The sequence below is a fragment of the Cucurbita pepo genome, chromosome LG08, assembly GCF_002806865.2.
Source record: "Cucurbita pepo subsp. pepo cultivar mu-cu-16 chromosome LG08, ASM280686v2, whole genome shotgun sequence".
Lineage (NCBI taxonomy): Eukaryota > Viridiplantae > Streptophyta > Magnoliopsida > Cucurbitales > Cucurbitaceae > Cucurbita > Cucurbita pepo.
Window position 1 is genome coordinate 8,500,757 of NC_036645.1, and position 27,829 is coordinate 8,528,585.

General features: G+C 40.1%; 5 protein-coding genes and 1 pseudogene across 6 annotated transcripts; 3 read left to right on the forward strand and 3 right to left on the reverse strand.

The window, feature by feature from the left end:
- Positions 1–448: 448 nt before the first annotated feature.
- LOC111799710 (E3 ubiquitin-protein ligase SGR9, amyloplastic) lies at positions 449–1,808 on the reverse strand. The gene has a single exon (XM_023683161.1). It carries the CDS (start codon positions 1,667–1,669, stop codon positions 827–829), a length of 843 nt encoding a protein of 280 aa, XP_023538929.1. The 5' UTR covers positions 1,670–1,808; the 3' UTR covers positions 449–826.
- Positions 1,809–6,309: 4,501 nt separating this feature from the next.
- LOC111800179 (pentatricopeptide repeat-containing protein At2g37310-like) lies at positions 6,310–8,112 on the reverse strand. Its single transcript, XM_023683770.1, has 5 exons — positions 7,893–8,112; positions 7,338–7,525; positions 7,162–7,258; positions 6,820–7,074; positions 6,310–6,650 (listed from the first exon to the last, which is right to left on the reverse strand). The coding sequence occupies exons 1-5, from the start codon at positions 8,110–8,112 to the stop codon at positions 6,310–6,312; spliced, it is 1,101 nt and encodes a 366-aa protein (XP_023539538.1).
- Positions 8,113–10,404: 2,292 nt separating this feature from the next.
- LOC111800482 (protein ALUMINUM SENSITIVE 3) lies at positions 10,405–12,256 on the forward strand. Its single transcript, XM_023684195.1, has 3 exons — positions 10,405–10,753; positions 11,577–11,822; positions 11,911–12,256. Exons 1-3 carry the CDS (start codon positions 10,520–10,522, stop codon positions 12,223–12,225), a joined length of 795 nt encoding a protein of 264 aa, XP_023539963.1. The 5' UTR covers positions 10,405–10,519; the 3' UTR covers positions 12,226–12,256.
- Positions 12,257–13,453: 1,197 nt separating this feature from the next.
- On the reverse strand, positions 13,454–14,204 carry LOC111800729 (pathogenesis-related protein 1C-like). Its single transcript, XM_023684547.1, has one exon. The coding sequence runs from the start codon at positions 14,101–14,103 to the stop codon at positions 13,552–13,554; it is 552 nt and encodes a 183-aa protein (XP_023540315.1). The 5' UTR covers positions 14,104–14,204; the 3' UTR covers positions 13,454–13,551.
- Positions 14,205–15,286: 1,082 nt separating this feature from the next.
- LOC111799799 (phosphatidate phosphatase PAH1-like) lies at positions 15,287–21,315 on the forward strand. 2 transcript variants are annotated; one of them, XM_023683279.1, is made up of 11 exons: positions 15,287–15,664; positions 16,056–17,665; positions 17,754–18,328; positions 18,415–18,488; positions 19,147–19,231; positions 19,367–19,453; positions 19,607–19,679; positions 20,436–20,479; positions 20,573–20,701; positions 20,781–20,879; positions 20,969–21,315. In XM_023683279.1, exons 2-11 carry the CDS (start codon positions 16,225–16,227, stop codon positions 21,023–21,025), a joined length of 2,664 nt encoding a protein of 887 aa, XP_023539047.1. In that variant the 5' UTR covers positions 15,287–15,664; positions 16,056–16,224; the 3' UTR covers positions 21,026–21,315. The 2 variants fall into 2 exon arrangements, with proteins under 2 accessions (XP_023539047.1, XP_023539048.1); XM_023683280.1 differs by having other exon boundaries at positions 16,151–17,665.
- Positions 21,316–26,535: 5,220 nt separating this feature from the next.
- Positions 26,536–27,710, forward strand: LOC111799800 (annotated as a pseudogene).
- The last annotated feature ends 119 nt before the right edge of the window (positions 27,711–27,829 follow it).

A 27,829-nucleotide genomic window follows, 5' to 3' on the forward strand; every position in this document is an offset into this window, starting at 1 on the left:
TGCATGGATGATTCGTCAATATGATGACCATTTAAAACTTGTTTGGATAAGTGTAAAAGAATCTATCCATTTCGTTCACTTTTTGTCAACATCAAAAATAGTCTTGAAACGTTTATAAATGATCAAGTGTAACATTGCAAATTTTAAAAATAAATTATAAAGTTCTAAGGTATTCATTATTATTTTTATTAACATAATATTGTGTTTAGTTAATAGAGATTTAAACCTCTGACTCCATAAAAAAAACTTAGTATAGTACAATATGCTCTAGAAGGCCCATGACTAAAATGGATAAAAATCTGACTTATTTTGTCCTTATTTGTTAAGCATGCCATTTTTAAAGCAAGAAATCTGAACCCACCATTGCAGAACTATAATCAAATCTTTTTAATGAAATTAAACTTGTAATTATACGAACTGGATCTAAAGAATTAACATACTATCTTAATGAATTGATAAATTTAAATATTAATTTATAAAAATCAACTATACAGTTCTAAAATATTCTGTACAACAAAAACAAAGCAAAAACAATGAATGAACGCTACAAAACAAAATACAAAAATGCTTATTCACAAGCAATCTTCCCTCAATTTCTAAACCCTAAAAAACAAAAAACTCTCATTTGATCGTTTTTCGTCCTTAGGTGAACCACACGTGTCGTTATCAAACCCCATCTTCTCCCTTTCCCCTAACGGGGACCCTTTGTGGTTCATACCATACAGGCCTCTAGTTTCCTCCGCACGTGTAAACTAGCCTAAACGTGTTAATAAAATCCCTGCATCTGGTTCTGTGATACTTCCGTAGAACGGTTCAATCTTGACCGTTAATCTCCATCAGATGGGGAACCCACCTTGACGAGGATGTCCCAGAGCCGTTGGATCTCGCCGAAGATATCATCTGTGGGAAGCTGAAACCTGCAACAGGGACACGTGTTCCTCTTCCTCAGCCATGGCAGAATACAGAGCCAATGGAATAAGTGCTCACAAGGCAATTGACACGCGTCTCTCCCTTCATTCATCTCCTCTTTACAAATCACACATTCCACCGCCATACAGCCGCCCACCGCCACCGACGGCAACTCCACCACTGCGACAGGCGACGCCGCCACCTCTCTCCGGGCCTTTCCGCCGTTGCGGCTCACAACAAATCCCACGAATTTCCAGCATCTGGCCACCGTCTCAATATACGGAATAAAGGCCCCGGCGCCGCCGGTGGCGATGCCAGAGATCGTCAAGAGGGAATCGGAGTAGATTCGACAGAGGGTCGATCGCCATCGGGTGATCGGAGTTTCGAGGGCGGCCGGATTATGCTGGCGTACATCGCAGAGAAGGAGGAGGAGGACGGCGGCGTCGAGGTCGCGAGGGGTAACGGCGGCGGTAGAAGGGTGGTGGGGGAAGGACTTCGACGGCGTCTGGAAGGGACGGGAGAGACGGCGGAGAGCTGAGAGAAGGAAGCGGGCGATGAGGAGAGATTTGTTGGAAAGGGAAAGGGAATTGAGGTGGCGGAGAGTGAAGGAGAAGAGGGTTGGAGAAGAGAGGATGAAGGTTAGGCGACGGCGGCTGGTGTGGACGTCGGAGAAAATGGAGTGGGAGAGATCGGAGAGATGCGGCGGAGAGAGGGTGGAGAGGGCGGCCATGATTACAGTGGAGGGTTTTAATTCTTCCATTATGGGATCTCGCGAGCGGATTGCTCTTCAGTTTAGAGGAGAGATGTGTGAACCTTTTTAATGTGGATCCCAAAGTTACCCATTTGGCTGTTGCCTATTATCGGCTCAAATATTAAATTATCTTAATAACTGATTATTTAGATATTTAAAGAAAAAAAAAATCTTCTTTTTTATTTATTTATTTTTAACACACATGGGATTTCAGTGTCTTAATTAATAAGCTAAATAACATGTAAAATTTTAATTCTTAAATTATAATGGAATTTCAACTCTTCTATTTTTCAAAGTCTGTTAAAATCCCACTTTATTTATTTTTATTAGTTTTTTACATATTGGATTTGCTTTAATTATTTTCTTTATTTGTAATTCAAAGCTTAATTAAGTGGTTAAGTGAATTCCTTCAATAATGAAATTAAAATTTTGAGGTATTTTAGTTTTAGGTATATTCCATTATCTCTTTAATTTCCCTAATTTCTTTCCTTTAATTTTTTATTTACCCAAATGTCTTTCTACTATTTATATTTCTCAAACATACGATATAGATTTAAAAAAAATAAAACAATAATTAATTAATCTCGATGAGAGGTCAAGTATAGAACATGGAATCATGCATAAATTTAAAGAGAACAAAACAATATTTGATAGCGATCATGTTCATCTAAACTCTAGTCTTTAAAATCAAGTTATTTATTGATTCAATTCTAGATTATGATGATAATATAGATGCTTTAACAATCACAAGTAGATAGAAATTCTAGTCATAAGGGATTAACAAGCATAACTAACCTTTTCACGTTGATATCCCTTCTTTTTTTCGATGATTCTAAGAATTACCGTCATTAGATTTGTACCTAACCATCAAATAAAAGTAAATAATTTATTAGCTTTCAATTAAAACCATGCATCAAATGATAATAAGAACGAGAACGGAAACGAAAACGTTAGTTAAAACGTACCAGCCATATTAAATAGTTTCTCCGATAAAGAATAAAAATAGGAAGAGGAAAATTATTGATACATATCATTCATTACTAACTATGTATTTAGCCAAATCCATGCTATTATTGACTCCCTTTCTTTTCCATAAGCTGATAGTCGTTGCCTTTTTCTGTAAAACGCAACAAAACAAGCAGAAAAGAGTAAAGGGAAGGGTGGCCCATCCATGGCTCTTGCCTTTGTCCCCTCCAACCTAACACTCTTTCGTCAAAGCCGGTGGAATTCCACAAGACTCAACCACATGTGTAATCTCTCTCTGCACCAATCGTGGCCCTTGTCTGCAAACCTTTTTCAAAATTCCCAGCTTAGCCTTGTGTTATGGGCAAAATACTTATTTTTTTCAGCAAATTGATAGTCCCACATGGTTTACAAATCATTGCCTCTTTCCATGTGTTCTAAAGTTAGGCTGCATAGTTCTCAATATGGCTGGTTCCAATCTTGCTACACTAACTATTAGGGTGTGAAATCTTGTTGATACATTGAAATATTGGGTCGATTTAGGTGAGATCTAATGTAGATCCAACTTTCTATTCTTTCGTGGGATCAGGACAGTCCAGGGGACCACCTTGACTCTTCTCTTCTCGAGAATCCATACATCCCTTATCAGTATATGGACAACTATCTCTCGAGCGCAAGTTTAGGTTCAACCTCAATGGAAAAAACGAAGCACCTAATAACGTATCTTCACAGACCATGAATCACAAGATTGTCTCTTTCATTTTAGGGTGACGAAAGGATCGTACCATTCGAACCATTTTTTTTATATTTTTCTCAGAGGTCTAGAGAAAGCTCCGATCAATAAGATTTTAACTATTGATTTTTGAAATGATAATTAATGTCTTATCTAATATTATATAAACAGAAATTTCCAAGAAAAAAATAGTGATGAAGTAGAGAAGTACGTGTATAGTTGGAAATTGAAGATTGTCTAAATTTATTCACACAAATTCCAAGATATCTATATTCCATGACATGTATCACAATAAAGTAAAAGATTTAGTGAACACACTTCTTTTTAAAATGGAATATTATTGTCGGTCATGCATAGCTAAATCTCTATTTAATCTAATTTAATTTCTTTAACAGATCGTCGATTCATTTTAATATTGAAAGTATTGTTAAATATTAGTGGCAGTAGTGCGAAAGAATTTAATATTAGAAATTTTTCATTTCAATACCTGAAAGCTGCAGCTTGAGGAAAGTTGGATAGTCTCAACCGGGAATGGTCTTCACCAATTTCATCGTCAAGGTAAGTGGGGCGGAGGTTTTTTCAGCTGAAAGGCATGATGATTAAGATTTCTGAAGCAAGCAAAGCAATGGGGAATGGCACGCCATCCAGTTAACGATCACAAAATAGATACCCTGTTATAATCTCAAACAGTTGGCTGAATTTTCCCAAAAAGAGGTGGAAAGAAAAGGAAAGAAAAGCAAAGCAAAGCAAAAAACAAAGTCCAGTCACCATTCTTACTTTTGAAAGTGAGAAGTGTCACGCACCTCCGTTGAAAGAAATATTAAAGTGCATTCCAAAATCACCTTACAAGTATACAGAGCATAAAGTGTTGATTTTGTTGGGGTTATCGAATATTTTATGCAATAGCGTCGAACATTTTCAGCTTTCTTTGGGTATCCGAAGTTAACGAAGCCTACAAGCTGCAGTGTTGTCTAGCTATCAACTAACCATCTTCATCAGGCTACTATTGTATAAAGTTAAACAACCTTTCAACTCGCCACATACTTTGCTCTCATGTCAGAAATACAATCATTCTTCAATCATACTATTGTGAACCTCAAAGGTCCTTATTACTCACCAGCAGAGCCAAATCAGATTCCTTTTTATTGGTACTTGCGTTCGTGAATGTATTTACATCGATGGGTTGAATGCTAGCAGCCCTCGCCATTATGCTTCTGGTGAACCTATTGTCCCTAAGCATATCGCTTGGCTCATAAATAAGAGAAGGCATAGTTAAAGACCGGCAGAAAGGACGGTGGTCAATAAAGAAAGCAGTTCGCTAAAGCTAGGTGGTAACACACATGGTGAGATGAAATCAGATATAAGTCGACTAATACTATAGACTTTCCTGTTAAGAAACAACACCTATCAATAAACTGGTTTATTTTAAGGAGCATGCATTCAATGTTGAGGATTGTTGGGAGGGAGTCCCATATTGGCTGATTTAGGGAATGATCGTGGGTGTATAAATAAGGAATGCATCTTCATTGGAATGAGACCTTTTGGGGAAGCCCAAAGCAAAGCCACGAGAGCTTATACTCAAAGTGGACAATATCATACCATTGTGGAGAGTCGTGATTCCTAACATGGTCTCAGAGTCATGCTCTTTAACTTAGCCATGTCAATAGAATCCTCAAATGTCAAACAAAGACGTTGTGAGTATAACGATCAGATCCACCGCTAGCAGGTATTGTCCTCTTTAGGCTTTCCCTTTCGGGCTTCCCCTCGAGGCTTTAAAATGCGTCTGCTAGGGGAAAGTTTCCACACCCTTATAAATGGTGGTTTGTTCTCCTCCCCAACCAATGTGGGACATCACAATCCACCCCCCTTTGGGGCCCAGCTTCCTCGCTGGCACTCTTTCCTTCCTCCAATCGATGTGGGACCACCCCCAAATCCACCCCCTTTGAGGCCCAGCGTCCTTACTGGCACACCGCCTCGTGTCTACCCCCCTTCGGGAAACAGCGAGAAGGCTGGCACATCGTCCGGTGTCTGGCTCTTATACTATTTATAACGACCCAAATCCACCGCTAGCAGATATTATCCTCTTAGGCTTTCCCTTTCGGGCTTCCCCTCAAGGCTTTAAAACGCGTCTGCTAGGGGAAGGTGTCCACACCCTTATAAATGGTGGTTTGTTCTCCTCCCTAACCAATGTGGGACATCAATTTATAACGACCAGATCCACCGCTAACAGATATTGTCCTCTTTGGGCTTTCCCTTTCGGGCTTCCTCTCAAGGCTTTAAAACGCGTCTACGAAGAGAAGGTTTCCACACCCTTATAAATGGTGGTTTGTTCTCCTCCCCAACCAATGTGGGACATCACATTGAGTATCGAAGATGTAGTCAAAATGACTCAAGTGTCGACCAAATGGTGTACTTTGTTCGAAAACTTTAGAGGAGTCGAGTCTTAATTAAGAGAAGGCTGTTTGAGGGCTCTATAGGCTTCGGGAGAGGCTCTATAATGTACTTTGTTCGAGGGGAGGATTGTTGAGGATTGTTGGGAAGGAGCCCCACGTTGGCTGATTTAGGGAATGATCATAGGTCTATGAGTAAGGAATACATCTCCATTGGAATGAGGCTTTTTGGAGAAGCCCAAAACAAAGCCATGAGAGCTTATGCTCAAAGTGGACAATATCGTACCATTGTAGAGAGTCGTGATTCCTAATATTCAAGTAGGGGATGGCGCACCTGTGCGCTTTGCAATGTCGTCTTGTTTTATGTCCCATTGTCTGCACAGTTCACATTTAGCTCATGTTGCAGACTATGTCCTTCTTTCATCAACCCAAGTAATCCTTCCAACATTCAATAAACCTCTGGAGTCCTGTCGTTTGAATTGTCTCTAGCTACAAACTCTGTAACCCTGCCCATGTCTCTGTCCGTCTATTTCCTGGGATCTTCTTCAATACAACTTCTTCCATCAAATACCTATCCTAGCCAGCTTTTTTCCACCTTCCAAACTGTGAATATAAGTTATCCATGATGATATAGTTACCTGTATTTTCAGGCTCGGTTCAAGCAGACTATCAAAAACGCACTTTCCAAGCTCAACATCACCAGCAACAGAAGCCCCATTGAGCAAAGCACCCCAAACTTTTGTAGTGGGTTCAATTGGCATTTTAGAAATAAAGTCAACAGCATCGGAAAGCTTTTCTGCTGGACTAAGAACTCCTACCATGCAAGCATAGTGCTCGACTAGTGGTTGAATTCCATACTCGGGTAACAAGACGTTAAATATCTTCCAGGCTTCATCTAACTCCCCTGAATGGGCATGGAAACCAACACTGGAGTAAAGGCTACTGGATCAGGCCGAATCCCATTTGTCAGCATCTCATAAAAAATTTAAAAAAAATTAAAAAAACTAAGAGCCACATTAGCATCTCCATGGACAGCATAGGCTGAAATTATTGTCCTAATGATTAGACTCTACCTTTAAATTGATCACAAACCAGTCGTGCCCTGTGGAAGTAGCCAGACTTAGCATAGGAATCAATGATAGCAGTGACAACACAAACATTCCCATCGTAACAGTTTCTAACGGCATAAGCATGAATTTCTTTCCCATCTTTTAGAGTTGAAAAATGTGAGAAGATGGGAAGAACGCTCGCAAGGGTTACAGTATTTGGTCTGCAACCATGCACTGCATTGCTCGAAATATATCTACAACTCCAGCTTATTGGTTGCTCTGAACCAGACCAGAAATCACAGCATTACATGTCCTCAATGCTGGCCTTTTCAGTACTCGAAAGAGATCTATTGCTTGGTTAACAACCATGGACCATGTAGTCCGATATCATCGCACCATAGGTAACCTCATCCTTCTCAGGCATTTCTTCAAACAACTCCCAAACATAATCCAAGCTACCGCACTTTTTGCATATAATCCAATAACAGCATTACATAGTGAAACATCCATTTCAATCTGACTTTCATTACGAATCAATGAACTTCCATTCCAAGAATGAGATAGTTTAACTGAGCACAAGCTTGTAAAACAATGACTGCAGTCAATGCATTAGGCCTCAACTCCACTAAACTCAACATCGCTTTATACAGTTCCTTGCACTCCCCATAAAACCAACCCTGAGAGCACTCAGCCACCATCGCATTCCAAGACAATATCTCTCGCAGGCATTCTATCAAACACAATTTTGGCTAAAACCAGCTAATTACACCTCGAGTATCAAAGCATAGACAACAAAAAGATGAGACACAAGCCCTCGTTGAAGAATGAAACAATGAACTTCCATTACCAAAATCAAATTAGAAAACAACAACGCCAACGCTTTCAAAACACAAGTAACCTTAAACTTATCAGGCTTCACATCCATCGATATCAAATTAAACAAAGATAAAAACAGCTTCAGCATATCAGATTGCATATTGTGAAAAGTGTAACTCATAAAAAAAAGCATTCCAAGATAAAATGTTCTCGTGAGAAATGTTACCGAACACATTGTAGGCATCTCCAAGGCTGCCAGATTTTTATCAGAAGGCGGTGACCTTCGATCCGAGGAAATTCTCGGGAGCGACAGAACATAGAACAAGACGAGCGAGAAGCAGTTGCCGAGGCGGACGAAGAGGAAGTCGGTGCGAGCTGGATGAAGCGGCCATAGGCACCGTAGTTCATCCCGTCATCGCGGCGGATTGCTTGCAGAGACCATGGATAAAGGGCGCTGGCGGGAACTGAGATTTGAAGGCTAGTGGGCTTCGCATTCGTCATTCAATTATCGACCCGTTAAGCTTGTGGGTTTACACTTAGGTCTTTAAATAATTGCTAAATTATAGGAAATACCCCTCGCTTTGGGGTATTTCCTAATTTTTCAAACTTTTGGGGGTAAATGGTAATTATATTGTATAAATTAGCTTTAATAATACTCTTTTGAATTTAAAAATACTTCATATTTTTCAAAAATATTAAAAATACCTCAATACTTCATATATGACTTTGCTTTGAGCTTCCCAAAAAGTTACATACCAATGGAAAGAGTATTTTTTGTTTATAAACTCATGATCATTCCCTAAATTAGCCGATGTGGGACTTTCATCATCTAACACGATTTACTTCTCTAACACTATAATAACTCGAATTTATACGCCAATAAATTAATGATAAAATGAAAAAATAAATAAATAAATAAAAATTATAATAATATTCAATATTTTAACTTCCAATTTTATGAAAATTAGAAAAATATGAGTCATTATTTAAATTAGACCCAAAATGTGAGGACGAAAACATAAAAATCTTTTTGCAATATAATATTATTATTTAGATAGAGACGTGAAGCTGCAACTTCATATGGGGAAGGCTCTTTCCAAAAGTACAATGAATTATATGTACTAATTTTATTTATTATTGTAATTAAAAACCCCATTTATGTACAAATAATTTTTTCTTTTTTAAATAACACAAATTTAACCCAAAATAATAATTTTTTTAGTACGAAAATGCAAAAGTAGAGAATTAATAATTTGATTAAATAATGATTTTATTTAAGATCTAAATCTTAGGTTGGTCCATAAACATCGGATCTCGATAACATTTGGTATATTATTATCTTAATATCACGATAAATTATTCCTATAATTTATCGATTAAAAAAAATAACAACGTGAGAATTCAATTTAGCTCAATTATTTATTTTTTAGATAATAAAGAATTTTCATGTTATTTAAATTAACCGTCAAACTAACTCAAAATTTATTTATTATTTTTTTTTTTTTAATGAATTTGAATTTGGAAGATTTGTTCACAAGACAAAACTGTCCTTTTTTTTTAATTCCTTAACCGCCGTACGTACGCTGTTCAATTTAATAATTATAATAATTATTATTATTATATCCTGTCGTAATTAATACCTCTACGATGAAAAAACGTTTCTGGTGAAGGTCAACTTGAAGTACAATACAATTGAATTAACTTGCACGATAACGTTATTAATAATAACAACAATTTACTAATTCCTTATTTTAATATATATATATATATATTTATATATTACGAGTTTTTTAATTAAAAAAATAGACAATTATACTATGAGCATGTCTTATCTTTAATCACATGCATCTCAATAAAATTTATAAGAAGTTACTTAACACAAAATTGTTTCAAGTAAAGCACGTTTAATACTTAGTCGTAAATTAAAATTTTAATTGATTTTATATTTTTATTATAAGTGGTGACGTGGTAATATCTAATAAAAATGTTATTTTAAAAAAATATATTTTAATAATTGACTATTATATTATTGGTTAGTGGTAAACAAATACGTAGACTTTCCACTCACATGAAATTGAAAATGTTAGCGTGACACATAAAGAAAAATATACAACCTTATGATTGACCATAATTTCTTAATTTTAAATGTCCACTTTGTATTTTCTCTTTAAATAATCAACGAATAGTCTTACCTTTAATATAACCTCACATGTAAAATCAAATAAATAATTAAATAATCAAATAATAAATAAATAAATAATATATTTTTTAAACCACGGCAAGTTATTTGAGGTTTATATGATCGTCTGTCGACCAAACAGACTGTCCAACTCAAATTATAAAATACGTAGGCTGTCCAAACCATGGCAAGTTCTTAGAAAATTTAAAACTCAGGTTAAATTGTGAGTTGACTTTTTTTTTTTTGTCGGGTCAATTCAACTAACCTGAAAATAACGTTATAATCCAATTCAACCGGCCTTTAAAAGATTATTATGAAGATTAGTGATACACAGTGATTATTAACTTAAAATATTATAAATAAATAGATTTTTTTTTTAGAAAAAAACAAAATACAAAAAAAAAAAAAAAGTAGAGATTTGAATTTGATTGTATTGTGACCTGTAGTCCGATTTAAAAGATTTTTTTAAAGTAATTTATATATATTAAAAATATAGGGACTAAATTATAAATTATTTGAAAGTGTAGGGATTAGATTGCAATTTTAACTTTATTGACGGTAGAAAGCAATATAATGAGATAAGGAGTTAATGACGAAGGGCAACACACCAGGGGGAGGCGGTACGCTAGCAATCACTTTTTGCAAATACCTTATATTCTCCACTCCCAATAACAGAACAAAAATCTCTCTATTTCTCTTTTTTTGCTCTGTTTTCTTCTCGGAATTGGCATGGATCTTCAATGGCTTCTGGATTTCCTTCAAGGCATGACGAAGCCTTTTCTCGCCACCGCCATTGTCGCCGTCGCCGTCGTCCTCTCCTACTTCCAGAAGCTTGGCCTCGAAGGCGAAATGATCTACGCCATTTCCAGAGCCTTTCTTCAGCTCTCTGTTATCGGCTTTGTTCTTCAGTTCATCTTCAACCAGCAAAACCTCGCTTGGATCCTCCTCGCCTATCTCTTCATGGTAATTTTCTCTAATTTTTTTGGTAATTTCCTTTACTAGTTTCCAATCGGTGGATCGGATAGGAATGAATGTCTTGGAACTCCAAAAATTAATCAATTCCTCGCAAATTAGGGTTTAAATTGTAGATGTTGTCTTTATAATGTCAAGAAATTTAGAATTTAGTCGAGAAATTTAGAATTTAGTCTAAATGATCAGCCAGATTTCACCTCCATGGTAGAGAATACTAAATATTTCTTATAAGGATATAGAAATTTTATCTTAGCATTTTATAAAAATCACACCTAAGTTGGAGAGGGATATGAATTATTTATGGCTAGGGTATAGAAACGCCATTCTAGTAGAAGCCTTTTACAAAAATCTCATCTAGGTTGTAGAGGAGTACATAATATTTCTGATAAGAATGTAGAAACTTCACCAGAGCACTTCGTTTTAAAACTGTGAGGCTAAAAACGATAAGTAAGCGATGGATAATATCGATTAGCTGTAGATTTGAGCTGTTATTAATGGTTTTAGATGGATAATATTGATTAGCGGTGGGTTTGGGCTGTTATTAATGATTTCAGGGACCGAGGTGTGTATCAGCATTGCTGGACCTTAAGGAGTAGATTATAAAATTCCAGGACGGGTCAGTTGGAGAAGGGAACTAAAAAAACGTGCCATACATCGTTCTAATTTTATCTAAAATTCAATTTTCAATTATTTTGGATACCAAATTTATTAGCTTCATAAAAAAGATTTATTTTATGCAAAAAGAAAAAACAGAGATAGAGTTCCTGTTCTCAATAGGCTGCTATTAGAGATGATATTGTATTTGTTGCCGCAGGTGACGGTGGCGGGATACACAGCAGGGCAGCGTGCGAAGCACGTGCCTCGGGGGAAGTTGGTGGCCGGAGCTTCAATTTTGGCCGGCACTTCGGTGACAATGGTGATGCTAGTGGTGTTGAAAGTGTTTCCGTTAACTCCAAGGTACATAATCCCTGTCGCCGGAATGATGGTCGGAAATTCCATGACTGTTACCGGAGTCGCCATGAAAAGACTCCGGGACGATATCAGAACTCAATTCAGCCTCGTAATTTCTCGCTCTCTCTCTCTAATTAATAACGATTAATCCAATAATTAACTTAATTCATAATCCGTTATTTATATTCTTAATTTAGGTGGAGACTGCATTAGCTCTCGGAGCTACGCCGCGGCAAGCGACGCACCAGCAAGTGAAGAGGGCGCTGGTGCTAGCGCTGTCGCCGGTGGTCGACAACGCGAAGACGGTGGGGCTGATCTCGCTGCCGGGGGCGATGACCGGACTGATAATGGGCGGAGCGTCGCCGATTGAAGCCATTCAGCTGCAAATTGTGGTGATGAACTTTCTCATTGGGGCTTCCACGATCAGTAGCATTATGTCCACTTACCTCTGCTGGCCTTCCTTCTTCACCGCCGCCTACCAGTTGGAAACCACCGTCTTTGCCGCCGCCTGATTTCCTCTGTTTTTTTTTTTTTTTTTTTGTTNAATTAGGCTAATTTTGGGTTTTTTTCTTTCATTTTTTTGTTTAAAGACAGCTGTTAATGACGATTGGAAATTTGTAATTGACAAAATGGATGGGAAGAACAACAAACGTGAAGAATGGTAAGGAACCAAAATAACAAATAATATGAAAAATTCTAGTCAATTGCGTTTGTAACCATACGATCATGCAAGTTGTTAATATATTAAAAAGAAGGTAGCTCTTTTAATTGTCCAAAAGGCACAAAAATGGGTTGAAAATTAATTGATCGAGAGCTAAACGGGAGAGTTTTGTCGTTAAGTGCTTTGAATGACTCTGTATATTCCCGATATTACTGTAATAGCCTAAACCCACAACGAGTAGGTATTGTTATCTTTGAACTTTACCATCTTTGCTCTCTGGATTTCCCTAAACTTTACCATCTTTGCTCTCTGGATTTCCCTAAACTTTACCATCTTTGCTCTCTGGATTTCCCTAAAGGTTTTTAAAACTCATATGCTGGTTGTTTCGTTCTCCTCCCTAACCAGTATGGAATCTCACAATTCACCTTCCTTCCTTCGAGGCCTACCTAGCATTGTCGCTAACACTCATTCCCTTCTCTAATCGATGTGGGACCTCCTAATCCACCTCCATTCGGATCCCAACGTCCTTCTGGCACACCGCCTCGTATCCACTACCGCCCCGTTGCGTCCTCGCTAGTACTCATTCTCTTCTCCGTGGGACCTCCCAATCCACCTACATTTGGATCCCAATGTCCTTGCTAGTACACCGTCTCATATCCACTATCGCTTGGTGTCTGGCTCTGATTTCGTTCTCCTCATCGTTGGCGGAGCAAAAATATATTAAAGTTTCAGGTATTAAAATTTTTGTTTGTGTCTATTTTATTTTTAAATTAAAAAAATGAAGAATACTCATTTAAAATTTAAATTTTATGTTTCCTATAATTTTAAATTTCACTTTCGGATTGGCAAATTCAAAAATTTAAAATTTAATTGATTTATTAGTACACATTTTAATTTTAATTTCGATGAATTTTAAAATTTAAGACAAATTTACAAGTCCGAGATCGAGTAATTTAATACTAAATTTACAATTAATTTGAAACCCTCGTTTCCCATAAAACACCTCCGAATCTTTCAACACACAATGAATCAAAATAGTAAAAAAATGAGTTAAACTTAAAGATACAAGGGNGAAAAAAGAAAAAAGAAAGCCAGTCTTCAAATAATAAAACACATCCAAAAAGGATTCCGGCGAGACAAGCGCGGCCGCGCTGGTCGACAACTTTCGCCGGGAAAATCAAATCGGTTTCTCACTGACGTAATTTCCCGGCGGATCATACTCACAGATCACAAGAAACTCTCCGTTAAGGCACCTAATTCTGGCACAGCCCAATCGGAGCGTTTCCTTCCAAATAATCTGTGTGTAATGGCCGCACATTTCGCCGGCGTCACATTGATTATTGTTCATATGATAATGTTGGCCCTCTTCGCCCCACGAGTCCACCACCTTGGACGGCGTCCAGTGGTCCAATCTCCCCCAAAACATATTCTCTCCGTACGGACCGAACGAATGGACAATTTTACAGTCGACGGCGCGTATGGCGCCCCATCGCCGCGCATATCGCGTGAGATTCCTGTCCCAAGTTAACGGCGGAAGATTAACCATCCCTCGATATTTGTTGTGCCCTTCAAGGAATTCTTCTCTGTAGGTTCGCCGTCGGTTTGTTAGAAATGGAACGAGTACGTTTGTAGCGACGGGGAGCGTCAGTGTTTCGACGGTGGCGGCGAGGAAGAGGAGAGAGAGGGAGCTGGCGGCGACGACGGCGGAGAGGATGTAGGACGGCCCCATGAGTTGGTGGTGATGAGAAGAAAGTAGGAGGAAACGGTGGGGTTTTCTTGGAAGGGTTCGGTGGAATCATGTTCGGTAAAAAGGGAAGGTCACGGACTGTCTTATTTCCTTATTTCTTAATTATAGAAATTACCGTTTTTTGTTTGTGGAACGGAACCGTCCGTTGTGGATTTCACGGTCGTATTTGCTTATTTTAACCCTTTTTTTAAATTCTTTTTTTTTTTTTTATAAACTAAAATAAATATACTTTCGTGGGCTTTCGGCCCATAATGGTTTCCGTCCTCTCGTTAGGCCCAATATACAAGGCCCAATTATGGGTAAATGTTCCTTCTAATACGTGAATTATAAGTTTTTTTTTTCCAAATATACCCTTCATATTTGGAAAATTTTCAAAAACTAACCTTGAAAAAAATTTCCCTATTTAACCTAGGAGTTATCAAACATTCTTTTAATATTGTCCACTTTGAGCATAAGCTCTCGTGACTTTGCTTTAGTCTTCTCCAAACGGCCTCATACCAATGGAGATAGTATTCATCGTCACTACCCATAATCTTCCACTAAATTAACCAATGTAGGACTGACTCTCAATAATCCTTAACAGAATTATCCTAAGAAGACGAAGGGAGTGTTGGATGATGAGTATAATCAATGAATACTCTCTCCATTGGTATGAAGCCTTTTGGAGAAGCCTTGCAATGCCATGAGAGCTTATACTCAAAGTGGACAATATCATACCATTGTAGAGAGTCGTGTTCGTCTAACAGAGAGAAAGGAATAAGTGAGAACTAGAGAGAAACGATAAGCTCGATTAAAAAAAATAATGGAATAATGGACAAAAATTAAGGCTAGTAAAAAAAATATTTATAAGAATTTAAATTATAATTACTTTTGAAATATTATGACAAATATTAAACTAAATAAAAATTTATTATACAAAATACTCGCAGCATAAACATTAATATAAAAGAAAAATAATGAATTTAAACATAATTTAATGTATAAAATGTTTTTTAAGGTTTAAATTTGATCATGAAAAGAGATGAAAATTGGCACGTGTTGGGACCAAGAACAGGGAGTGGTGGAAGGAAAAAGAACAGTTAATTTTTTTAAAAAAAAAAAAAAAAAAAAAAAAATAAAATGACATGAATTTAATTCACGACTTCCACGAGGTTGTGTCGTTGGTCTGGTTCTACCAATTTTGGAGCCAGGAAAAAAACATTAATCAGACACGCAACCTTTCTTAATCTCCAAAACACCCCTCTTCGTGTCTTCCCAAATGCACGAAATCCGTTGGATCCGATCGCTAATTTCCTTCTCAATGAGGTCATTTTGGTATTTGCATCACCCCCGTTTACCTATGTAATGCTTATGGTTATCCATGGCGGAGATTTCTGCTTCTGCTTTTCTTTTCCCTTCCTTTCTTTTTCTTGATTTCTTTGTCGTCCAAATGATTCTTTAAAGAAAATTGGTGACACCCAATTTCCGACCCACCTCTCCAATCTTCAAATTCCCAATTTTTTTCGTTACCGACAGGAGATTGAATCAGAAAACATTGGAGAATGTATGTTCTTTTAGCTCTTAGCCGCCGAAATTGGCGGCAAATCTTTTTAATTTCTTTCTTTGTTTTGAAATCACGTGATCGTGATTGGGTTTGTTTGGATGTTTAATGCGTTCTTGTTCTGGAATGATTTGCTTCAGCTTTTGTGTTCTTTGCCAAATTTGTTTTGGTCGGGTTTCTTTTATGGGGAGTTCATGCAAAAGAATTTGATTTTTTGGATTCTAGTTGTCTGGTTCATTCTGCTGTTTGTGATTAGGTTGCAAATGACGGCTGGGATGTTTTCTTTTTGGTTCATTATGAAGAATTTAGGGCTTGAATTTACTCTATTTCTGCTGCCTTTATAATGGTTTTCTTGTTCTTATTGTTCTTATTGTTCTCCTTGAATTTACTGCAGTAAGTTTTTTTTGATTGGTGTTTATAACCTAAGATTGAAAAGAACTGAAGCTGAGAAATACATTTTCACATGAACTGGGGGGTAAATTATGCCAGGTTTGGTTGAAAGGGAACAAACGAAGGGAAGTGAAGTTTGAGTGAATTGGAGAGGGCATTAAGCGCTTGTCCAAATGAACGTCGTCGGGAGAGTTGGAAGTTTTATTTCTCAAGGAGTTTACTCGGTTGCCACACCGTTTCATCCGTTCGGTGGGGCAGTTGATATAATCGTTGTTCAGCAGCAGGATGGGACTTTTCGCAGCACGCCTTGGTATGTTCGGTTTGGTAAATTTCAGGGCGTTCTAAAGGGTACTGAGAAGATAGTTCGAATATCTGTCAATGGCGTCGAATCCAATTTCCATATGTATCTTGATAACTCTGGTGAGGCGTATTTCGTAAAGGAAGTAGAAACTAGTCAAGGAAGTCAAGCTGATGGAGTTGGAGATGATTTGGTTAAGGATGAGCATAGTACGAATTTCGTAAAAGGTCGACTTGAGCATAGTGTCTCGGACACTACTGTTGTTCAGCTACGAAATGAAAACAGTTCTATGATGGTTGCACGTGTGGAGAGGTCGGAATCTGATGTTGAGCATAGATTCTATGATTTTCAGGATGAGCAGTCGTCTGTGGAGGATTTGGTAGAGTTTTCGGAGAGTGATTCTAATCGATTTGACAATCTCGAGCACGAGACTGAGCCACAAGGTACGGATTCGGAGGTTATTCTAGTGAGTGTGGATGGTCATATACTGACTGCTCCGATATCGGCAACTGAACAAAATACAGAAGACGTGCAATTAAGTACACCTCAGTTTCATTTGGGGCCTGGTGAAGGGACAGAGTTTTGTGAAGACAATGAATTTACTAGTGAAAATGATTGGGCAGCTGATTATATCAATCAGCTGAAGACATCTACCGATAACTCCGTAGCCGATGAAGTCGGTCGTTTAAGCAATGAGTCTAATGGTAGTGTGCACGAGCTAGTGGCGCCTGAAGCGGAGGTCAAACTTGTTTCTCAAGCTGAAGAAGCATCGGGATGTCAAGTTCAGGAAGATGAACTTCTTGTGATGAGTGATTCAGAAGATATGCACATTAGAATTGAGGGGGAGATTTATAAGAGCTGTTTGGAGCTATCAGAATTGGCCAAACGGGTCGGAAACACAGATTCTGAAAACGTTATCTCTCCATCGGAGTCTCAACGTTCAAAAGATAAGCTCAACAAGATCGTTCCATCAGTATCTGAAACCAAGGAAATTGTTATCGATTCCGTAGATAAAAACGGGAGACATTCAAGTTATTCAGATAGCTCTATTGTCAATACTCCGAATCTAAACGTTAAAGCTGGGGGAACTGAGGAAGACACGTTTGGTGAAGAACAAGCCACTTCAGACGAAAAACGTGTTGTTCCTGTTAATCGTAATAACCCTTTGCATAATACACAGTCTGGCGTGAGTGAGCGAGTTGAAAGGATGGATAGCGGTTCACAAGGGCCTGTTGTCGATGACGAGCGCCGTGAGCTACACTTGGGGGAATCTCCGGTGGATGCCTTATGTGGAAGAACTCAACCTCATTCAACAAGTATGTTTTCATCGAAACTTGATTACAAATTCTTTTACCTTATTTTGACACGGATTGTGTATTCTCTAATTACTCTAATCCAATGCAGGGTTCGAGATCTCTCTTTGCGGTAATGAACTCCGTGCTGGTATGGGGTTGCACGCGGCAGCAGAAGCGTTCGATGCACATCGTGTGTCTGCTGAGGAATTTGAAAAGTCTATGTCATCGATTATTAAAAACGATAACCTTATCATCAGATTTGGAGATAGGTACATGTCGTGGGTGAAGGCCGCTCCTATAGTATTGGGGATGGCTGCATTCGGAATTGATTTAGAAGTGGATCCCAAAGATACAATTCCGGTGGAGGTTGAATCCGCTCCCTCGGCCACTCCCGCCAGCCGAAGATGGAGGCTCTGGCCTATTCCGTTTAGAAGGGTTAAAATGCTTGAACACAGTGACAGTAACTCATCAAATGAGGAGATTTTTGTTGATTCTGAATCTACTTTACAGAACTTACAAGCAGAACAAAGTCCAAGGTTTCCGAATGGCGTCAGCGAGCCTTCTAAGAGGCAGCTTGTAAGGACGAACGTTCCAACAACCGAGCAGATAGCGTCTTTGAATCTGAAAGAAGGCCAAAACATGATAGCTTTCACCTTTTCAACGAGGGTTCTTGGGATACAAAAGGTTTTAGTCTAGACTCAGTATTTATACGTACTCGATAAACACGTTTTCTTGATTTTTGTATGTCGATGCTAAAATTCTTTTAACAGGTCGATGCTCACATTTATCTATGGAAGTGGAATGCGAAGATTGTGATCTCTGATGTTGATGGAACAATTACCAAGTGAGGCTTCTTTTCTCTTTTTGGTCACCACCTTGAAATCCTTGCTTTCTTTCGGGGTAACATGGCTCGGGACAGAAAATAACAGGATTACTAGTTTCATGTTCGAATCATTAGCCATCTATGTTCTCTGGCAAGAGAATAATTGTGAGATTCCACGGAAAAACCTAAAGAGGACAATATCTGCTAGCGGTGGGCTTGGACTGTTACAAATGGTATCAGAGCCAGACATCGGGCAGTGTGCCAGCGAGGACGCTGAGCCCCGAAGGGGGGTGGATTGTGAGATCCCACATCGGTTGGAGAGGAGAACTAAGCATTCTTTATAAAGGTGTGGAAACCTCTCCTTAGCAGACGTGTTTTAAAACCTTGAGGGGAAGCCTGAAAGGGAAAGCCCAAAGAAGACAATATCTGCTAGCAGTGGGCTTAGGTTGTTACAAATGACATTAAAGCCAGACACCAGGCGGTGTGCCAGCGAAGACGCTGAGCCCCGAAGGGGGGTGGATTGTGAGATCCCACATCGGTTAGAGAGGGGAACTAAACATTCTTTGCAGACGCGTTTTAAAATCCTTGAGGGGAAGCCCGAAAGGGAAAGCTCAAAGAGGACAATAACTGCTAGCGGTAATGATCCATATAACTCACGTTAAAAAGTTATGTTCTTCAGGTCTGATGTATTAGGTCAATTCATGCCTTTAGTTGGGAAGGATTGGACGCAATCCGGCGTGGCTAGACTTTTTACTGCTATAAAGGTACACCTTCTGCATCCGTTCTTTCATAATCGTGTTTCCGAGATGGCTGCATTTCAGCTGGCATCACTCGAATTCAAGCATGTCGTTTACTCTGCTAAAGCTATTACCTGATGTCGTGTATTGGGCTCGTCTCAGGAGAATGGTTATCAGCTGCTATTTCTTAGTGCACGTGCCATTGTTCAAGCGTATCTTACCCGAAGCTTCTTACTCAACCTAAAACAGGTTTCGTTAATATAAATTGCTCGTGACCGCTTTCTTTCGATCAAAACTTGAAGGATTTGATTCGTATCATCACGATCTCTCTTTCTGCTTGATTATGTGCCCTTATGTTCATTTTTTCCCCTGAATTTGATTGATGGTTCTACTATGCTGCAGGATGGAAAAGCTTTACCGAACGGACCGATTGTTATCTCACCGGATGGACTATTTCCTTCGTTATTTCGAGAAGGTGAGATCTTGTACGCCGAACGTTTCATGATTATTAGTTTAAATGAAGGTTAGATCTCTGATAAGTTGTCAACATGAGTACTGTGCCTGCACCCAATCCCGAAGCATCTCGTTCTAAAATTAAGGACCTTAGATAAATCAGGTAGTGCTAACAAGGACGCTAGCCGTAGAATCTTCTAACACTTGGAAGAAGGCACTATTAGCCTATAAACCATCCGAAGAAAGTTTTAAAAATCTTGAGGGGACAATATCTGCAAGCTGTGGACTTGGGCTGTTACAAATGGTTTCAGAGCCAGACACCGGGCGATGTGCCAGCGAGGAGGCTAAGCCCCGAAGAGGGGTGGATGTGAGGCGGTGTGCCAGTAAGGACGTTGGGCGCCAAAGGGGAGTGAATTGGGGGGTCCACATCGATTGGAGAAGAGAACGAGTACTTGTGAGGACGCTGGGCCCTAAAGGGGGTGGATTGTGAGATCCCACATCAGTTGGGGAGGAGAACGAAACATTCTTTGTAAGAATGTGGAAACCTCTCCCGAGCAGACGCGTTTTAAAAACCTTGAGGGGAAGCCCAAAGAGGACAATATCTGCTAGCGGTGGGTTGGGCGGTTACACTCATCCTCTTTCTTAATCCCACATGCTTCATATTCTTTTTCTCTTGAGTATGCTTGGAAATGCACAAGTTCATATTCGTTCTATCTTCGGTTTTTCTTTCCTTATCGACATGATATAATCGACTTCGGGTTTCCTCTATCTATGGCAGTGATAAGACGAGCACCCCATGAATTTAAGATCGCGTGTTTAGAGGTAAAAAAGTTGAATCGAACAGCTGATCTTCATGATTATTCGTATTGGTAGGACGTTTTTCTTATTTTTGTTTCTGATGATAAATAAATGCAGGATATTAAGAAGCTTTTCCCTCCTGATTACAATCCATTTTATGCCGGGTTCGGCAATAGAGATACCGATGAGCTCAGCTATCGAAAAGTCGGGATTCCAAAAGGAAAGATATTTATAATCAATCCCAAGGTATCCAAATAAGCGTTTTTCACGAACTTCTCGTGCCTTGACGTTCATTTATAACCACGAACTTCAAATCTGTTTACAGGGGGAAGTGGCCATTAGTCATCGCATTGATGTGAAGTCTTACACGTCTTTGCACACACTTGTTAACGATATGTTTCCACCAACCTCGCTGGTCGAGCAGGTAAAGCATATAAAATCCTTAAAGATACCCGAATGCTGGTTTCATTACGTTAGCACTAATGCTGCTGTTATCGTTTTGTGTCCGTGCAGGAAGACTATAATGCATGGAATTTTTGGAAAATACCGTATCCCGACATTGATTCGTAGTCGTTGCACGGAGAAGACCGTTTTCTTGCACGAGATAGAAGTACTTGAAGTTCTTCACATTCTCCCTGTTTTCTTCAACAAGTAGTTTTGACAGAGAGCCACAGGAGCAGTGTTTGGAGCTGTAGCCATTTGGGTGGATCCAGCAAGTTCCTACGGAGTAAAAGTAAAATTGTTAGTTGAATTTGTCTCTTAATCTTGTCTTTTTCTGCTTCTTTTTTTGGTTATTTTACCTTGAGATGCACGTAATTCATTAATTTACAGAATAATCAACGAACTTTTGTTCTTGCTCATGATGTTTCGAGATTCTTTGATTAAGTTTTACCGTAGGAAAACGTGTTGTTAGACACAAATTTGAAAGTTTAGGGACCAAATAGACACAAACTTGAAAGTTTAGGGACTAAACTTGTAACAACCCAAGCCCACCGCTAGCAGATATTGTCCTCTTTGGGTTTTCCCTTTCGAGTTTCCCCTCAAGGTTTTAAAACGTGTCTGCTAGGGAGAGGTTTCCACACCCTTGTAAAGAATGTTTCGTTCTCTTCCCTAACCGATGTGGGATCTTACAATCCACCTCCTTCGAGGCCCAGCGTCTTCGTTGGCACTCGTTCCCTTCTCGGGGGTGGATTGGGGAGTCCCACATTGATTGGAGAAGGGAACGAGGGCCAACGAGAATGTTGGGACAACCCAAGCCCACCACTAACAGATATTGTCCTCTTTGGGCTTTCCCTTCCGAGCTTCCCTTCAAGGTTTTAAAACGCGTCTGCTAGGGAGAGGGTTCCACACCCTTGTAAAGAATGCTTCGTTCTCCTCCCTAACCGATGTGGGATCTTACAATTCACCTCCTTCGGGGCCCAGCATCCTCGTTGACACTTGTTCCCTTCTCCAATCGCTAAGCCCCTAAGGGGGGGTGGATTGGAGATTCCCACATCAATTGGAGAAGGGAACGAGTGCCAACGAGAATGTTGGGACAACCCAAGCCCACCACTAACAGATATTGTTCTCTTTAAGCTTTCCCTTCCGAGCTTCCCCTTAAGGTTTTAAAACGCGTTTTCTAGGGAGAGGTTTCCACACCCTTATAAAGACTGTTTCGTTCTCCTCCCCAACCGATGTGGGATCTCACAATCCACCCTCTTCAGGGCCTAGTGTCCTCGTTGGCACTTGTTCCCTTCTCCAATCGCTAGGCTCCGAAGGGGGTGGATTGGGGAGTCCCACACCGATTGGAGAAGGGAACGAGTGCCAACGAGAATGCTGGGCCTTGAAGGGGGTGGATTGTGAGATCCCAACATCGGTTGGGGAGGAGAATGAATCATTCTTTATAAGGGTGTGGAAACCTCTCCCTAGCAGACGCGTTTTAAAACCTTAAACCTCGAGGAGAAGCCCGGAAGGAAGAGGACAATATCTACTAGCGGTGGGCTTGGACGGTTACGGCTACTTTAAATTTAATGCCTTGTCAATTTACCTCCCAACATATGGACCAGGTTAAGACCACCCTAAATGCCAGCTCTCACTCTCTCACAATCAGATGTGGGACTCAAAGAAACCTCCTTTAAACATATGGGCTGAACTTTTAGTTGCAGATAAGTCTATGGATGCTTCTAGTAATGAGAGAAAGAATAACACTGAAAGACAGGTGCTTGCCCTCTGTCGTTTTTGGAACCTATAAATTCATACACTTAAGCCGAACGACATAACGTCCAAAGTCTTAGAGACATCCTTATCCTCTCCAAAAACATGTTCTCCCACTTTTTTCAATGGAAACTTTGCTGAGAAAATCCACAACACTGTCAATGTCTTCAACTTTGAGTTTCACTCAAAGTAGATACTCTGTATTCTTCACATCCTTTCCATCCACCCCTGCCATGAATATCTTCTATTGTCTGACCTTCCACTTTTTGTTATGTTTCGGCCTCTTCGTTTCGTATAATGATGTAACAGCCTAAACCCACCGCTAGTAGATATTATCCTCTTTGGGCTTTCCCTTCCGAGCTTCCCCTCAAGGTTTTGAAATGCGTCTGTTAGGGAGAGATTTCCACACCTTTATAAGGAATGCTTCGTTCCCCTTTCTAACCGATGTGGGATCTCACAATCCACCCCCCTTGTGGGCACAATGTTCTCGCTGGCACACCGCTCGGTGTCTAGCTCTGATACCATTTGTAACAATTCAAGCTCACCACTAGCAGATATTGTCCTCTTTGGGTTTTCCCTTTTGAGATTCCTCTCAAAGTTTTAAAACGCGTCCGTTAGGGAGAGATTTCCACACCTTTATAAGGAATGCTTCATTCCCCTCTCCAACCGATGTGGGATCTCACAATCCACCCTCTTGTGGGCCCAGCGTCCTCGCTGGCACACCGCCCGGTGTCTGGCTTTGATACCATTTGTAACAGCTTAAGCCCACCGCTAGCAGATATTGTCCTCTTTAAACATTCCCTTTCGGGCTTCCCCTCAAGGTTTTAAAACGCATCCGTTAGGGAGAGGTTTCCACACCTTTATAAGGAATGCTTCGTTCCCCTCTCCAACCAACGTGGGATCTCACAAATAATATAAAAAGGAGGTGGAAAAAGGCTAAGCTGAAAGTGGAATTGTTCTCCTATTCCATTCTAACCAAATAAGCCATAATACAAACTGAAAAGGGACCAAATAATTCTCTTATCTCTTTGTAGCCAAACGAGCCATAGTACATAATGAAGTCGGCCTACTAGCAAACATGTATTTCCCCTCGAAAGGGAGGATCCCAAATGGTTTCCTCCTATAGTTTCTCGAGCGTGTCATTCTAACAAGTCTTCAACCCTTATGGTTCGAAAAGTTAGACACAACTTGCAGCTTGGAGGCACGCGCTAGAGAGATTCTAACGACTATAATTATCGAGAAGCTCTGAGTTTTTCTAGGTCGGGCTGTGATAGAGGAGGGTAGGGCCATTAGGAAGAGCAATGGACAAATCTTTGAGAATAACATCCCATAAGGATTAGACTATGTTCTAGGAGCTCTGTGTTTTTTTTAGGTTGGGCTCACATGGTAGGTCATTATTTATTTACTTTTGTTCGGTGTCCAAGCCCCGTGTCCAAATTATATATATAGAAGATATATAATACTCGACATGTTTTTTTTGGCGCGTTGGATTTGTGTCGACAAAGACACGGCCAAAAATAGAGTCTTTATGCTTCCTAGGTTATATTTGTTTAGACAAATCCATTCATCATGATCTCCTCTAACATTTTCTTACATCATTTGGTTTACTGATGTGTGATCCCACGTAAGTTGGAGAGTGAAACGAAACATTCCTTATAAGGGTGTGAAAACCTCTCCTTAATAGCCGCATTTTAAAATCGTGAGGCTGACGGCGATATGTAACGGGCCAAAGCGAACAATATTTGCTAGCGGTGGGCTTGGGACTGTTACAAATGGTATTAGAGCTAGACACCGGGCGGTGTGCCAGCGAGGACGCTGGGCCCCCAAGGGGGGTGGATTATGAGATCCCACATCGGTTGGAAAGGGAAACTAAACATTCCTTATACGAGTATGGAAACCTCTCCCTAGCAGATATATCTTAAAACCGTGAGGCTAACGGCGATACGTAACGAGCCAAAGTGGACAATATCTGCTAGCGGTGGGCTTAGACTATTACAAACGTTATCAGAGCCAGACACCAGGCGGTATGCCAGCGAGAACGCTGGGCCTCCAAGGGGGGTGGATTGTGAGACCCCACATCGGTTGGAAAGGGGAACTAAGCATTCCTTATAAGGGTATGAAAACCTCTTCCCAGCAGACACGTTTTAAAACCATGAGGCTGGTGACAATACGTAACAGGCCAAAACGGACAATATCTACTAGCGATGGGCTTGAGCTGTTACAGTATTCCTCCCCCCTCCCTAGATTTAGGACGGTGGGGGCAGCATGAGACCTCCTTAAAGACATATGGGCTAACTTTCAGTTGAAAATTAGTCGTATGGACGTACTGCCAGTTACCCGCGGTTCGGCAAAAGAACAGTACAGAAAAAACGGTCCATAGAATTTGAATGAAATGTATGCCAAAGTTCCCACATGTTAGATAATGCTCAGAAAAAGATTGTACACTAGAAAACACCCTACATTTTATGAATACCATGGTCCATCTGGAAATCCCCATGAAAGTACACATGTCGGTGTATCAAGTTGTCTTCGACTTTCTTATTTCTCCAGCATTGTTGTTGAATCTACTGTCGGTGTTACGTTGTTTCGGAATTTACTGCAGAAAACAACGTTGTCCACATCTTGATGATGTTGGAGATTATGTGCAGTATGTTCTATTATCATTGAAGTAACAGACAAGAGTGGTTGGTTGAATAAGAGAGTTCATTAGTTAATGTTCCCTTGGAGTTTTCCCCTTCTCATTTTCTTCTTTCCAGGTTTTTTGCTGATTGCTTCTTACGTGTCAATCACGAACCTAAAATTTTCCGAGGGTCGTCTTTTTCCCTTTTGAAGATATCTTTTCCGGGAAGTGTTTTAACTTTTGTCCTTTTGCGTTTTAAGACTGGGTAGGGACTTTCTATGTGAGATCCCACATCGGGTGGAGAGAGGAACGAAACATTTCTTATAAGAATGTGGAAATCTCTCCCTAATAGACGCGTTTTAAAACCTTGAGGGGAAGCCCATAAGGGAAAACCCAAAGAGGACAATATCTGCATGCGGTGGGTTTGGGCTGTTACGAATGGTATCATAGCTAGTCACTAGGCGGTATACCAGCGAGGATGCTGGCCCCTAACGAGGGTGAATTGTGAGATCCCACATCGATTAGAAAAGGGAATGAAACATTCCTTATAAGGGTGTGGAAACCTCTCCCTGGTAGACACGTTTTAAAATCTTGAGGGGAAGCCCAGAAGGGAAAGCTCAAGGAGGACAATATCTGCTAGCAATGAACTTGAGTTGTTACAAATTGTATTAGAGCCAGTCATCGAGCGGTGGGCCCCCCCAAGGGAGGTGGATGTGAAATCTCACATAAGTTGGAGAGGGAAACGAAACATTCCTTGTAAGGATGTAGAAACCTCTCCCTAGTAGACACGTTTTAAAACCTTGAGGGGAAGCTCATAAGGGAAAACCCAAAGAGGGCAATATCTGCTAGCGGTGAGTTTGAGCTGTTATAATTGGTATCAGAGCCAGTCACCGGGCAGTGTGCCGGCAAGGACGTTGAGCCCCAAGGGGGTGGAACGTGAGATCCCACATCGGTTGGAGAGGGGAAATAAACATTCCTTATAAGGGTGTGGAAACCTCTCCCTAGTAAACACGTTTTAAAACCTTTGAGGGGAAGCCCAGAAAGGAAAGCTCAAAGAGGACAATATCTGCTAGCGGTGGACTTGGGTTGTTACAAATGGTATCAGAGCCAGTCATCGGGCGGTGTGCCAACGAGGACACTGGCCCCCCTTGTGAAATCCCACATAAGTTGGAGAGGGGAACGAAACATTCCTTATAAGGATGTAGAAACCTCTCCCTAGTAGACACGTTTTAAAACCTTGAGGAGAATCCCAGAAGGAAAAGCTCAAAGAGGACAATATCTGCTAGCGTTCGGTGGGCTTGGACGGTTACATTCTATTAAATAGACTAACCATTCTCTTATTGGCTGTATTCAAAATATCTAAGGTTTATGCATTGAATGGTTCACTATAAATTCATATCATCTTCATTTGAAAGAGCATCACTTCCTGAAGGTAGAGATGGCCATTGGGCAATTTTCTTGTACTTACACAGAGGATTATATAGAATGGGATATAAGTTCCTCTTCCAACTTCTGTTGCTCAACTCGACACCTCAAACAAAAGAGTTCGAGTTTCAAATGAGCTCGGTTTCTCTTGGAAAAGAAACCGCCATTTCCCACGCCGATGAGCTTTTTTACAATGGAAAACTTCTTCCCCTTCAACTCCCACATCGTGCTCAAAACTCCAATGCTCACCATGAAACCGAACCTCGTTCCAACTCCTCTGCTAACGCAAGCATTTACACCCTTCACGATTCCTTTAATTTTCCTCCTGCCGAGTCTTGCAGGTTCGGTTTTGAGCTAAAACCCGTCAAGCATTGGACAAATACTGAAATGGGAAGCCACCAAAATCCTAGACAGATTAGGCAGTCCGCTTTGTTTCGAAAACTTAAGGCCTCACGAGCGTATATCAGGTCCCTCTTCAATAAGTCTGCCTGTTCGGACGAGTCCTGCGCGAAATTATCCGAAAATAGGACAAAAAGAAACGAATTAGGCTTTGAAAGAGACCATTTTAGAGCTACATTATTTGACAAAGATAGAAGCCAGAGGAGAGCCTCATTCTCTGCTAAACCTTCCTGTCCAGCCTCGGAATCTTCTTCCGGTTCTTCATCGCTGTCTTCTTCTTTAACCTCGAGTGACACGTTGAATCCACAAAGACTGAAGAGATGCAACAGTGCGAGCTCGGAGATGGCACGTTCCATCGAAGGAGCTATAGCTCACTGTAAGCATTCTCAGTTTCTATAATATCACTCAACAAAAACCAAAACCGAAGCACGAGATATGGCAACTCCTTCTCCGCCGAGCAAGAATCACCGAAGTAATGAACATAAGGGGAAAACCGAAATGAACGGTTAAAGCTCGAGACTATCTAGTTTGTTTTCTGGATGTAATGGTGTTGCTTTTATAGCTAGCAGTGGCAAGTACAAGCTCTTCAGTTATTTCAGTTATTTCAGTTAAGGGTTACTCTATTTATTGTCTTCCTCTTTGGCTGATGTTGTCTTGCATGAATACAAATGAATTGAGCAGGGTAGGTTCCCAAGAAAGATATTGCAATAGATTTATTAATATAATATGATGATCTG

Excerpts from the sequence above, each read along its gene's own strand:
- LOC111799710 (XM_023683161.1), bottom strand. The coding sequence starts at position 1,669 with ATGGAAGAATTAAAACCCTCCACTGTAATCATGGCCGCCCTCTCCACC.
- LOC111800729 (XM_023684547.1), bottom strand. The coding sequence starts at position 14,103 with ATGGGGCCGTCCTACATCCTCTCCGCCGTCGTCGCCGCCAGCTCCCTC.
- LOC111799799 (XM_023683279.1), top strand. The coding sequence starts at position 16,225 with ATGAACGTCGTCGGGAGAGTTGGAAGTTTTATTTCTCAAGGAGTTTAC. Across the intron at positions 19,454-19,606 it reads TCTTACTCAACCTAAAACAG|GATGGAAAAGCTTTACCGAA; the intron begins GTTTCGTTAATA and ends ACTATGCTGCAG. Across the intron at positions 20,702-20,780 it reads TATTTATAATCAATCCCAAG|GGGGAAGTGGCCATTAGTCA; the intron begins GTATCCAAATAA and ends ATCTGTTTACAG.
- LOC111800482 (XM_023684195.1), top strand. The coding sequence starts at position 10,520 with ATGGATCTTCAATGGCTTCTGGATTTCCTTCAAGGCATGACGAAGCCT. Across the intron at positions 10,754-11,576 it reads TCCTCGCCTATCTCTTCATG|GTGACGGTGGCGGGATACAC; the intron begins GTAATTTTCTCT and ends TTGTTGCCGCAG. Across the intron at positions 11,823-11,910 it reads TCAGAACTCAATTCAGCCTC|GTGGAGACTGCATTAGCTCT; the intron begins GTAATTTCTCGC and ends TTCTTAATTTAG.
- LOC111800179 (XM_023683770.1), bottom strand. The coding sequence starts at position 8,112 with ATGACGAATGCGAAGCCCACTAGCCTTCAAATCTCAGTTCCCGCCAGC. Across the intron at positions 7,526-7,892 it reads AGAATTTCCTCGGATCGAAG|AATGCCTGCGAGAGATATTG; the intron begins GTCACCGCCTTC and ends TGTGTTTGATAG. Across the intron at positions 7,075-7,161 it reads ATCGGACTACATGGTCCATG|AGCAACCAATAAGCTGGAGT; the intron begins GTTGTTAACCAA and ends GGTCTGGTTCAG.